Raw genomic sequence first — 13,633 nt, 5'->3', positions numbered from 1 at the left:
ATCTCAGGGAGTTTGACCCCTTCACACTTTTCACAAATGTTGAAATGCCCAGTTGCCCACCAGATTTTCAGTTACACGCCCATCCTGCTGAAAGGATGCTGCTTAAAGGACCACTTCACCACTTTTCAACATCTCTTCATATAATTGGTCCTCATTAATGTTCATGATAAAATACCACGATTTATTTTACTCTGTCTGTGGGCAGTTCAGAAACCCGTTCACCAGTGACATCATCGTTAATCACATATTTTTATAAACAAGATATATTTAAATAGATTTGTATTATCGTGAGAACGATGGCTTCCATTATCGCATTGCAACTTTCCAGGAATAGAAAGCCTGCTTGGATTCCCCATCGATGATGTCATTGGTGGACGGGTTTCTGAACCGCCCACAGCCCTCCTATGGGACACAGACAGAGTAGAAATAATGGTGGTATTTTATCATGAACATTAGTGAGGACCTATTATGAAAAGTGGTGACGTGGTAAGTAATGACACCTCCAAGTTCATCAGAGCACTTTGTTCTGCATGCTCTACTGCTCTACACCAACAATGAATGAATACCAGCCTCTGATGTGGAGGATGATGTCGTCAATGGCTCGGCTCACTGCTTTAGTGATTAAAACCCATCTGAAGTGAACTGCACTGTATTTGGAATTACTGTACTGTGCTATACTGTACTGTTCTTTGTAGTACTGTACTTCGTAGTACTGTACTATACTGTGCTATACTTCGTTGTATTGTACTGTACTGTACTTTGTAGTACTGTACTGTTCTTCGTAGTACTTACTGTACTTTGTAGTACTGTGCTGTGCTGTTCTTTGTAGTACTTACTGTACTTTGTAGTACTGTACTGTTCTTCGTAGTACTTACTGTACTTTGTAGTACTGTACTGTGCTGTTCTTTGTAGTACTGTACTGTACTTTGTAGTACTGTACTGTGCTGTTCTTTGTAGTACTGTACTGTACTTGCACGGCAACACGTTGTGTGCTTGTAGGTCTGAGAAAATAACCCTATTTCCGTGCTTGGACGGACCCAGCCAGGGACACACATTGCTCAAAGTCAAAAATGAAATCGTGGTGCCACTAAGGGATGTTTACTTTTAGAGCTCGGCTATGCCCTCAAAATCAAATGCATAATACTCACATTAACTCACACTGGAACAGAGGGAGAGCAGGAGGGAGATTTCATCGATTTGGAAAATAAATGGTGGAAAGTTTGGCCCATTGTGGTAGGCCTGTCTGTGGGTAATTGTATTTACTGTGTAGACACAGATTTAACGGCACAAGATAAAGCACTCATCGTCTGCTGTATTCCCTGCTGCTCTGTAGCCACCCTAAATGAAAATTAATGATATGACATCTGAAGACAATGTTTGGAACAATGTTGGTGTTTCGCTGTAAGAAGCGATGTAGCCACATTGTGTTAAAAGATTATTATTGATTTATTGCGTATTAATATATTGCGTTACCATATGGCGATACATGTTTTCAATTAGACAAAACATAGACTTAACAACTGATAATATATTTAATTTTTTTAATCAAATTTGAACACAAACAGTGGCATCTGAAATCAAGCATAAGCTTACAGTTTATGCCTAGAACAAAGACTTGATTCTCCCCTGCTACAGCCAAGCCCCCCCACCCCACCAAAAAAGCTATTCATTAAACTCTTCAAAACCACAACTGGTGAACGGTTTACCCATAGAAGACATCGTTACTTGTATGTATTATCTCACTGTACTGCTCTTTCTAGATCTAGAACCTCACATTACTTGAAACAAGGCAAAAAACTGTAGGATACAGAAACCATGTTAGTTCTTCCAAGCATCTACTCTGTATCATAGTGTTGTTGATGTGCTGGAGGAGGTTGACATATTTTCTTGAACAGCAGCACCATTTCACAATCCATTACAGTGCAGTATCGTCACATGACTGCACAGTTCATAACCCACTATTCGTTACCCTCCATACAGTCCAGTAAAACATTTTTTATTTTATATATTTTTCTTCTGTACACTTATAAGTATCTTAAATGCTACCATGGATTGAGAGCATTACTTGCTGCCCATCACATCAAAGTTAACCGCAAAACTGGCACAATACCATCACATGACATCACGTCAAGAAAAGGACTTTAGTCACGCCTTCACAGAGTACTCGTATCCTCTGTAGTCCAATGGAAAGTCAAGCCAGGGAATGCACAGCAGCTGTCACTACTCTAGTGGTACAGTATGTGGCATCGCTTGTGGTCCTGTCATTCCTTTGGGCGTCAGGAATCTGGTCTTGAAAGGCCTTGCTCCCTCTCAGAGATAACGGGTTGGTATCATAGACAACCAATGTGTCTTGATTATTTAGGCTCCTGCCATCTAAATGCTCCAGGATTAATTAAGTAAGCTTCACATACACAGACACTCACACGCATCTCACTGTAGCCTCTCTGGCTGTGGGTACATGCACAGACCTGCAGCCCAAAGAAAAAAGGATTAAAATGCAACAGAGGTGATCATCATCTCCTCTCATTTGACTCCTCCATCCGACTCCCTGTTGACCAGGGCCTTTCTCACAGGCCCCAGTAGGGAGCGAGGGTCCTGCGGTCTCTCGCATAGACATCAGGTATGACCCCATAAGGTGTCTGAATCATCTTAACAGAGTTTCTGCCAAACAGCTTTCTCTCGTACTCAATGAGCTGGCCCCAGAAGCCACCGTTGGGCCTGATGACGGGGCGCCGGGCTTTGATCCAGGCGTGAGCCTCGGCCAGAGACACGCGGTGGTACTTCATCAGATAGGCCAGACACAGGGAGGCTGACCGGCTCACCCCTGCTGCACAATGCACCAGCACGGCCCCCCGCTTACGGCCCACGCTGTGTATCTTATCGGCCACGCTGTCGAAATACAAGGAGAGGGGAGAGTGGGGCATGTCTGCCAGCGGGACCTTGACATACTCCACATGGGGCCAGTTGAAGTTGGGTAGCTCGATGGTGGCGTTGACCACACAGGTGATTCCCTTGGACAGGAGCAGGCTGCGGTTGGATGCTACGTTGCCTCTGCTCAAGAAAAGGTTAGGGGTGATCTGTGCAATGCCCCCCAGCAGACTGCCACTCTCCGCCAGAAGCCTCGGGACAGCCGTGGGCACTACAGAGCTGCGGTGGTGATGGTGGTGGTGGAAAAAGCTCTGGCTGCGAGAACCCATTGAAGAGTTGATTGGGCTGGAATGCTACAGAATAAGCAACGAGAAGAAAACTGGGAGATTCTTAGTGGCTTGAGGACATCTCCAGATATACCTGAAACACACAAACGGACAGATCTAAATATCATACATACTACGATGAAGGAAAAGACCCTGCCTCAGTGTTATGCTATGTTCACACTAGCGCCAACAAAGCCTACAATACATTTTCAATGAAAGTCAATGACATGAAGCTACAAAGTGGAGCTGAATGACGGGTGTCACAAATCAAAATTGACTACTGTATTAGAGTTTAGTGGGCCTAGGCTGCCCCTCAGGTGGGTAGCATGTACAGAAAAAAAATATTTCACCAGCTGCTTTACACCTGTACAACCATGATAAAAACAGATTCTGATTCTAGGTGGGAATTGAGAGGGTGAGTATGGGTGTGGGCCAGTGGGGAATTGGTGTAGGATAGTGTTTCTCAGCAGGGGTATACATGCAGCTACCCATGGGGTGTATAGAAAGTTTCAGGGGGTGCTGTTCTCTGCAGGCTCCTGCCCTATGGGCCTCATGGCTCGGAAAGGCTTACTTGACTACTACTGTGTAATTCACAATGCCATCAAAGGACTTTTGTATTTCTTTATAACGTACAGGGAATTAAATCAGAAGAGAATCTGTGCCATTAATACACACTGGACCGCATACTGATCTGCCTCCCTTTACCATAATGAGCTCAGATCCCCTGGGGGCACACACACACACACACACACACACACACACACACACACACACACACACACACACACACACACACACACACGGTATACTGTGAGAGTGCGTGCAAGGTTTTAAGGCTGTGTTCATGATTTGTGGCATTTTGTGCAAAAGATAGACAGTGTGTCCTCCACAGAGCTGTAGACAGATACAGATAATAGATAACAGATAATCGTTGTTTTTCGTTTCTAGAAAAAAACGTTCGTCTGGTCAAATCTTTTAGATAAACGCCTGCCTGCTACAGGTACAGCCTGTTTCCCCTTCTATTCCTTTGGAACCAGTGGCAACTCAAAAGTCCACCCTCCCTGCTGAGGTAAAGGATCCATTGCAGGTTTTGTGGCTGCCCATCACACTGCCCCTTTCCTCTGAAATGGTTGCCATGGATTACACAGGTGCAGCACTTTCCTCCACACCGTTGCCATTGGTGATAACACCACAATACAGTGACAGTGGCACTGGTGCAATCTGTAAATATGTAAGCTTGCTATTCCTCCTTAAACCACTTCAAGAGGGGGTGGGTGGGTCACAAAAACACACTGAAAGCTAGCACAAGTAGTAATAGTAGTAGTATATGGATTTGTGTGTGTCAGTAAGTGCAGACTATTTGTTTTTATATTTGGTAGCCTAGGTGACATACCCACAGACTGGTTTTAGAGGTCTTCAAGAACTTGGGGTGCCCAAAAAGGAGGCACAAAGGCTGGCAAAATATTGTGCTGTCTCGGCTCCAATTGGCACCCGCCACATATGTTACCCATTAAATACTGACATGCCTACTTTGTGAATTTAACCTTACTGCACCTATGTGTATCTATAACACACACACACACACACACACACACACACACACACACACACACACACACACACCGTGCGTGCGTGCATGCATTCTATATATGTACATAGGTATTAATTTACAACAGCAACCTGGGAGAGTAAACACATGTGGCTTGGGAAAGTTGCACATGTCTTTTTAGCCTTCCTACTGGTAATGGCATTGAAGTATGGATAACCATGCAGCTGTTCCTTGAAATATGGTAATTGACAAATACAAGTTTTAAAAACATGCATAGTACTGATAGTAGTGGAACTTTTCACATTTGCTAATAATAACACAAGCATATTTTTTCCTCACAAGTGGGGAACGTTATGACGCAACGACATTTTATTTGCATTTTGTGAAATGAAATGCTATTACAGCGTGAATGCTGGAAACATATTTGAATGCATCTGGTATTGGTAGTGCACCAAAAGATGTGCCAACTCTTTACTTGCTGCAGCAACTGCCCTCGGTAGCACTACGCTGGCCATAACATCAGAGAGATGGGGACGATAACAGAATAATCCCTGGCCCGTTCCAAAGTGCTGATGTGCCACAGCATTGGCTTTGCTGAGATTTGCTCCGTCCACATGGCTATTTATACCCTGTGGGCATGGCTGAGGCTGCTGAGAGAGGAGGAGATGAGCTAGGGGAGTTGTGCCAAGGCTACCACCACACACACAGAAACATCTACTGTACCGTATGCTGGCAGAGATACTGCTGCTCACTTTCAAACATTTACTCTCAAATTAATTCCGTAAAACCAACATTGTGAATAAATTATAGGGTTCAGAAGGGACAACAACATTAGAGTGCAGTACCGAGTACAGTATTGCATCTCAGGACCACCGGAGGGTGACATGATTGCGTCCTTTCTCAATTTAGTGAGTTTATTAAAGGATGCAGGCTAATTGCATCACTGAAACAGTTCCCCACCTGTTGGCCGGGGATGACTGGTGTGCCGCGAGGGTATTGCAAGTGCAATAATTGGCAAAAAAAAACTAAGATTAATGAGAATATAACATGAATAATGTTAGAAAATGTCATGGATTATTTTTTTTACGTTGAAAAAAACAAAACAAGTTTTCAATAGGAACTTAAAGTTATGTTAGTTTCATTGATCCAAAATTGCACTTTGCCCAATCATCTGACCACTTCACATTGAATGGAATGGAACCTGAACGCTTTTGAGATTGATTCAGAAAAGGTTAAGAACCACTGACTTGAGTAAAATACCTTCACTGCTTACTGTATAGACATCTGCTGTTCTGTTCCTAGGGCCTAGAAGACATGGTACTGTACCAACTGCCTCGATGCAGCCACATTTAAGTCATGCACTTTCCCTCCACTTTACTGAAATGCAGACCCACTAATCAGTGTGGATGTCTGACTGTCAACAGGTGGCCCCACTTGTTGACAGTTGATAGATTCCCCCAATGTCTGCTCATCTCTCTGTGGGGAGATTCCACAGGAGTCCAGTTCCACCTCTGCTATCATGACTTGGAAACGTGAGCCACCTGCAGAGAAACTAGAGTGACCGGACGTCTGCCTCAATTTCCAACACTAGAGGTGGGACCTGGATACCCAATCTGAGTAGTTAGTAGCTCATTCCTTATTGACACGCCACAGAGCATATTTGAAAACATGGAAACACTGATCAGCAAGAGGCTGCCTGCAGTGCCTGACTATACATGCATGCTCTGTTTGCTTAGTGGCTCTTAGTGCTTGTAGATCGTCTATTTCTTATATATTATTTCGTCATGTGGCTGTGGCAGCCAAGTCTATGGACTTTTTACTGAACAATTTATTCTGTACAAACCAAGTCAATGGCAAATTACATTTACTATGACGTAACCACAGTGGGTCCACAGTGGGACCCACAGGTTGAGAACCACTGATTACGGATAAGTGGTTGAAGATGGGTGGATGGATGGATGGATGGATGGAGGAGCCAAGGAGCAATGAGAATACTGTGCTTTTCACAAGACAGCAGCGTTCATCAACTATACAACTAACTCTACATGACATGGACACTTTTGTGGATGCCGTAGTGGATTCATAATGCCTTTGCAATGTGGATGCCAAATTCAACATGAGGACATGAGGAGGCCTGTTTTGACATCAACCATTAAAAGGTCTGACACCTTCTTGCAATTATGAGTGATACTGTGTGTGTGTGTGTGTGTGTGTGTGTGTGTGTGTGTGTGTGTGTGTGTGTGTGTGTATATATATATATATATACATACATACATATTAACAGCAGCCTGTGAGAGTATAAACACATGTGTCTTGGGAGAGTTGCACATGTTTTTTTTAGCCTTCCTACTGGTAATGGCATTGAAGTATGGATAACCAGCTGTTCCTTGAAATATTCCTAGAAATTGATTTGACACAAGAGCCATGCATGCCTGCTCAGCAGTGTTGCCATGTCTGTATTATAAGCGACTTTTGGCTTATTTTTCTGTAAAGTTGCTTAATTGTTTACACAGTTTTTTTAAATGTAAAATTCTCCATATTCCTTAGGAAGCATTTGAGGCACAAAGGAATGGAAAGCAGTGCAATAGGAATACGTGACAACGTCATGTCATGTCTATGTGCCTGCATGCGTGCAGAATGTAAATGGCTCCACATGAGTGTATTGTCATTGTTATTTGTACACCATTGTGTGTGGGAAGAAAATCACACCCGTGTGAACCGAGTGGTGCAACTCCCCTCTCTCTCTCTCTCTCTCTCTCTCATTAGCAGGCAACAGTGCAGCACTGTCTCTCTCTCTCTGTTTCTGCATGGCACAACAGCGCCCCTACTGGTACTCATTATACTGGTGCTCATTAACCACACAGGGACAGGGTAACCATAGGATATTGCTGTCACATACGTTAACCACACATACGGACATTGCTGTTCCTTGGAGTGGTTGCAACACTCAAAAAGGGGAAAAAGAGACCTAGGGGTTTGGTGCCTGTCGAGACCCCTGCACCCCCCACTCACGCATGCTATTAAGCAAAGCTTAATTTGCGCATAACCGGGTCAGCTGACTTTTAAAGGGAATGGCACCTGCCACGTTGATTGGGTTGATGCAGGTGACCCCAAAACACACCTTGACTAATTCGCATTGAGAGCAAAGTAGGCTACCGCATGCAAAATAACAAAATTACATTGGTCACACCTCCATGTCTTAAATTATGACATCACATAGCGGACAATTTGACACTCAAAATGGAGCCCAGAGTATTCAAAGTATTCTTACTGACCAGTGCGTGGGGAGATCATGTACAAAAATCTTGTTCTTTGGTTGACTTGATCACAGGAAGGATTTGCCTCTAATATGGAATGGTAGGTAGCCTAATTTAATATTTTCTTGTAACATTGTCAATTTGTCACCAACTTAATAGGTTATTATAACCTACAGCTATAAGCCTATAATCATAGCGGCTATAATGACTTTTCAACTAAGCACGCGCAACTCGTAGCCTTCAAGCTATAGGGATGATGTCCGTCTGTCCAAGTTCACAATCGAAATTGGACGGTGGTAGGCTACAGGCTATACGGAATTAATTAGCATACTGAGAAGCTATAATCTTTACATCAAATGCCATCGATGAGACTTGATTTTCCCAATATCATTTATTTGACTTAACCTAATGCAAAACAATGCACCTTCGAAAGAAGATAATTTTAATATTATATATAATCAAATATAGAGCTAGCTACAATAGATGCAACTAAGTCTACATCAAATGCAAGGACATCATGTCTGTCTCAACCATAGACTGTAAAAGGTCTCAACTTACCAAACCACGCTCACTTCAGGTTGTGATTTTCAAAGCGAGTTTGACGCACGCACCAATCCGGTGGGCATGTGTTGGCTGCTGGAGGTAGGAGGACAGCTGCCTAGGCTATCTATCGGCGGATAAAATACACAATAAAAGAGCTCCGGAGAATACACTGTGGCACATAACGAAATATAAACGCCAACAGGCTACAATGAACGCGCCATCGATATGTCCACGCTGCGTAGTAGGCTATCACAGAGTCGGCGTGCAGGACACTGTTTGATGCTGCTGAGGTGGTGTGTGTGTGTGTGTGTGTGTGTGGTGGTGGTGGTGGTGGGGGGGGGGGGGGGGGGGGGGGGTATCAAGCGCCTCCCCACTGCTCAACGCAACAGCTAGAGATGCTATACTTCTACACACTGTCACTGCCTTTCAGTGCCTGAGTGGTGAGTGCCTGTCTGCCTCTGTGTACACATGTAGGCTACTGAGTCACAAGACTTTTTTCCTCTTTGATTGCTCTTTCTTGCACTCTTTATTCTTTGTTTGCTGTGCTTGCTGTGTTTTTGTTGTTTTGAATGTTATGCTATCATGCTGCTGCATCGTCTGAAGGAAGCTAATCAGAAATAGGTTTACTCTTATGTAGGCCTACCTGTAAGATGTAACAATAAAGTAGCCTACAACCTTGAATCGAAGTGGATTTTTGTTGTCCATTCGTTATTCGTTATCAAGGTTCAAGGTTGTAGGCCTACTTTATTGTTACATATTGTTTATATGAAAATAAAGAGTAAATATATACATTTACAATTCAATACTTCTCTTTTTGAAATTCTGTAGGCTTAATTTCATGTTGAGAGAATAAAACCCAATGCTTTCCTAACATTAGCCATATTGTAAAATAATTAAGTTTACTACTCCTCCTTGCCTGTTATCCTATCCACACTTTTCCTGGGCTGTGTGTGCTCCAGTTCCTGTTGATTTCATTGGATATCATTGGTCATCTGACCAGTTTCATTGGCTTTCATTGGATCAAATCGAACGGAACTGGAGCACACACAGCCCAGGAAAAGTGTGGATAGGCCTATACGCCACTACCTCAAATAAAATGTCATTGCTGGAAGTAAAAACAAAGTAATTGGGTATAGGCTACTGTCCCTTAATCAATGCTCTGTAGGATCACTAACCACAAATCAATGCATCCAATACACGGAAAAGTTCAAACAACGCAATATCTGCTTCAGCAGGTCTGCTGATAAAAAAGCAGATGCGGCCTAAACTAAAAGCAAATATACAAAGTGAGTGATGCATTTAAAATATATTAAAATGACCTGAACAGTAGATTGTGTGTAGATTATTTCTATTGAGTAGACTTTATTATGCCAAACCTGCCTGCGAATTATTGTCTCATGGCTTTGTTGTGCTCAAGTGGTGCTCAGGCAGAATTATTGGTTATACTTATCTTGCTACTACTGCACAGCTGTCAGTTGTTCCACAACGGCCAGGGCTTCCAATCCAATCCAACTTTATTCATAGAGCACATTTAAAAACAACAGAGTTGACCAAAGTGCTTTACATAACATAACAAAAAACACAAATAAAAGTACACAAAATCATCAAAGATAAAAAAAAAACATATTATAGAGATACAAATATACAACAGGGTATAGAAAAACAAAACAAACCGTAAAACAAAAAGTAAATAAAAAATATCTCACTCTGGGGTAAAAGCTTGGGAATAAAAGTAGTAATATAAGAGTGTTTTAAGACGGGATTTAAAAATAGGGATAGAGGGGGACAGTTTTACAGAGAGTTCATTCCAAAGTTTAGGGGCAGCTACAGAAAAGGCACGATCTCCCCTAAGTCTCAGTTTGGACTTCGGGACCTCCAGCAGGAGCTTGTCTGCTGATCTCCATGACCTTTCTGGGACATACAATTCTAAAAGGTCTGAAATATAAGGTGGTGCTAGCCCATGAAGGGATTTTAAAACAAACAATAAAATCTTAAACTTGAGTCAGTGCAGTGAAGCTAAAATGGGGGAAAGGTGGTCACGCCTTCTTGTGCCTGTCAGAAGGCGGGCTGCAGCATTTTGCACTAATTGCAATCTATAAGTGCAGCTCTGGCTAGCCCCAATATAAAGTGCATTGCAAACCAGTGTATGCAAGGCTACAAAGTATAGGGGTGTAAACCAGTGTATATGCAAGGCTACAAAGTATAGGGGTGTAAACCAGTGTGTATGCAAGGCTACAAAGTATAGGGGTGTAAACCAGTGTGTATGCAAGGCTACAAAGTATAGGGGTGTAAACCAGTGTATGCAAGGCTACAAAGTATAGGGGTGTAAACCAGTGTATATGCAAGGCTACAAAGTATAGGGGTGTAACGAATAAACCAGTGTATATGCAAGGCTACAAAGTATAGGGGTGTAACAAACCAAACCAGTGTATATGCAAGGCTACAAAGTATAGGGGTGTAACAAACCAGTGTATATGCAAGGCTACAAAGTATAGGGGTGTAAACCAGTGTATGCAAGGCTACAAAGTATAGGGGTGTAAACCAGTGTATGCAAGGCTACAAAGTATAGGGGTGTAAACCAGTGTATGCAAGGCTACAAAGTATAGGGGTGTAAACCAGTGTATGCAAGGCTACAAAGTATAGGGGTGTAACGAACCAAACCAGTGTATATGCAAGGCTACAAAGTATAGGGGTGTAACGAACCAAACCAGTGTATATGCAAGGCTACAAAGTATAGGGGTGTAACGAATAAACCAGTGTATGCAAGGCTACAAAGTATAGGGGTGTAAACCAGTGTATATGCAAGGCTACAAAGTATAGGGGTGTAACAAACCAGTGTATATGCAAGGCTACAAAGTATAGGGGTGTAAACCAGTGTATATGCAAGGCTAAGTATAGGGGTGTAAACCAGTGTATATGCAAGGCTACAAAGTATAGGGGTGTAACAAACCAGTGTATATGCAAGGCTAAGTATAGGGGTGTAAACCAGTGTATATGCAAGGCTACAAAGTATAGGGGTGTAACAAACCAGTGTATATGCAAGGCTAAGTATAGGGGTGTAAACCAGTGTATATGCAAGGCTAAGTATAGGGGTGTAAACCAGTGTATATGCAAGGCTAAGTATAGGGGTGTAACAAACCAGTGTATATGCAAGGCTAAGTATAGGGGTGTAAACCAGTGTATATGCAAGGCTACAAAGTATAGGGGTGTAACGAATAACGCTACATTTGAACAGCGATACGATACGTATCACGGTTGACGATACGATCCATGGACGATATTGGTTCATTATGACGATCCGATTCAATGATTTGAAATCGATATAGTATAACTATTTAAAATACGTTGACATTATTTTAAATTAAGTAATTAAACCCCTCTTTTTATTTTTTCTTCTAAAAATTGCTAATACCACGCACAAAAATGTAGTATTGATGCAATCGATTAAATTCATAGCAAAACGATTCGATACAGATTATTTCCATTGCAAAACGATACGATACAAAGTCAATGTTGCTGTTTTCATTTTGATATACTTCGATTCTTCGTACTACTTTCTACTTTTGGTACTTTAAATACATTTTGAATTCCGGACTTGTACTTTTAACACAGAATTTCTATGTTGCAGTATTGATACTTTTACTTAAGTGAAAGAATTGAGTACTTTTTCCACCACTGACTATATGGTCCAAACTCAATCAACTGGAAACAAATATAGTGTCCCTTTGGCCAACATTGATGCAATGCTTGCTGTCTCACTGGGTTGCAAATGAAAGGTGGAACATCGAGAGAGACAGTCAGAGTGACTCTGACCTTTTTCGGGGTGGATGCAGGAGACAAATAATAGCTCACGCTGTGTGTCAATGTTGATTAGAAATCACCTGATGCATGTAGGCTACAGGAAAACCGTGACAGCATGTGTTAATAATAGCCAATGTGCCTGTGAATAGAATAAGCAAAATGTTAAAGATGGAGTGCCGTGATTTTACCCTAAAACATGATCATCAGGTATTATTATTATGCCAGTGTGGGGTGTTGAAAAGGGATACTGAGAGACAGGGCTTGAGAGAGAGAGAGGCGGGTGATGGGGGGCAGAAGACCGGGCAAGAGAGAGAGAGAGAGAGAGAGAGCTGGAGGCTGCAGAGGCAGGGGGCTGGAGTGAGACTGAAATGTCAGATGAGTCAGAAGCATTCTGGTAAGATGCTGCACTTTAATATGCTTCCATGCTCTGCTATGGAGGCTGGAAATGTACAGTGACACCATCACCCAACAACAAGCATCTGTGGCCTTATTTGTTCTGAATGGGCGAATGACACTGATTAATCCTGACGGGCCTCTCACGGGAGGACCTTGTGATGAGGTTGAATGTACAGAGGCCACAGTACTCTAAATGTATTTACCAGTAAGACGCGCAAACGCGGGAAGCGAACGCAGCTGAGACCCTGCAGATCATGTCTGTTTGTCTGTCTGTGTGTCTGTCCCGCTGTTACTGTATATGTGGACCTGGCCCCTTTTGTGCCCATATATGGAGCTGAGTGGACCTGGCCCCTTTTGTGCCCATATATGGAGCTGAGTGATTGCTGATGAAACACACTCCATATTTGGATAGCGGGACAGACACACGGACAGACAGACAGACATGATCTGCTAGGTCTCATAGTAAGTGCTCACTGCGTTCGCAACTACTAATACTTGAAGGATCCAGGGTCCACATAAAGCTGTCCTCGCCAGGCGGCGATTGATTGATTGATTGATTGATTGATTGATTCAGTCAGTCTGTCCATCTGTCCTTCACGCCACCATATGGCCGTCAGTACGTCACGCCACGTGACACGCTCCATATATGGCCGTCTCCATATATGAAGATCACGACAATGTCACTGACCTCATCAAACCCTGGATAACCATACTGTACAATATATCATGGAAAAAACAGGATCATCACCTAGATCTGCATATATGGAGCCGGCCAGCAACTCTACATCTGACCTTAAACCTCAAACCCTTAGATCTCCATATATGGAGCTGACCTGTTCTGACATTCCATATGTTGACCCCCCACCCGTCCTTCCTCTTTGATGTGTCCCTTT

General features: G+C 42.8%; 1 protein-coding gene across 1 annotated transcript; it reads right to left on the bottom strand.

Annotated features, from left to right (window-relative positions):
• Positions 1-1,576: 1,576 nt before the first annotated feature.
• dusp14 (dual specificity phosphatase 14) lies at positions 1,577-8,853 on the bottom strand. Its single transcript, XM_080771518.1, has 2 exons — positions 8,559-8,853; positions 1,577-3,288 (listed from the first exon to the last, which is right to left on the bottom strand). Exon 2 carries the CDS (start codon positions 3,195-3,197, stop codon positions 2,568-2,570), a length of 630 nt encoding a protein of 209 aa, XP_080627644.1. The 5' UTR covers positions 3,198-3,288; positions 8,559-8,853; the 3' UTR covers positions 1,577-2,567.
• Between the last annotated feature and the right edge of the window lie 4,780 nt (positions 8,854-13,633).

The sequence above is a fragment of the Protomyctophum bolini genome, assembly GCF_963924005.1.
Source record: "Protomyctophum bolini genome assembly, chromosome: 9".
Taxonomy (NCBI): domain Eukaryota; kingdom Metazoa; phylum Chordata; class Actinopteri; order Myctophiformes; family Myctophidae; genus Protomyctophum; species Protomyctophum bolini.
This window is presented reverse-complemented; position numbering and strand designations above follow the sequence as displayed.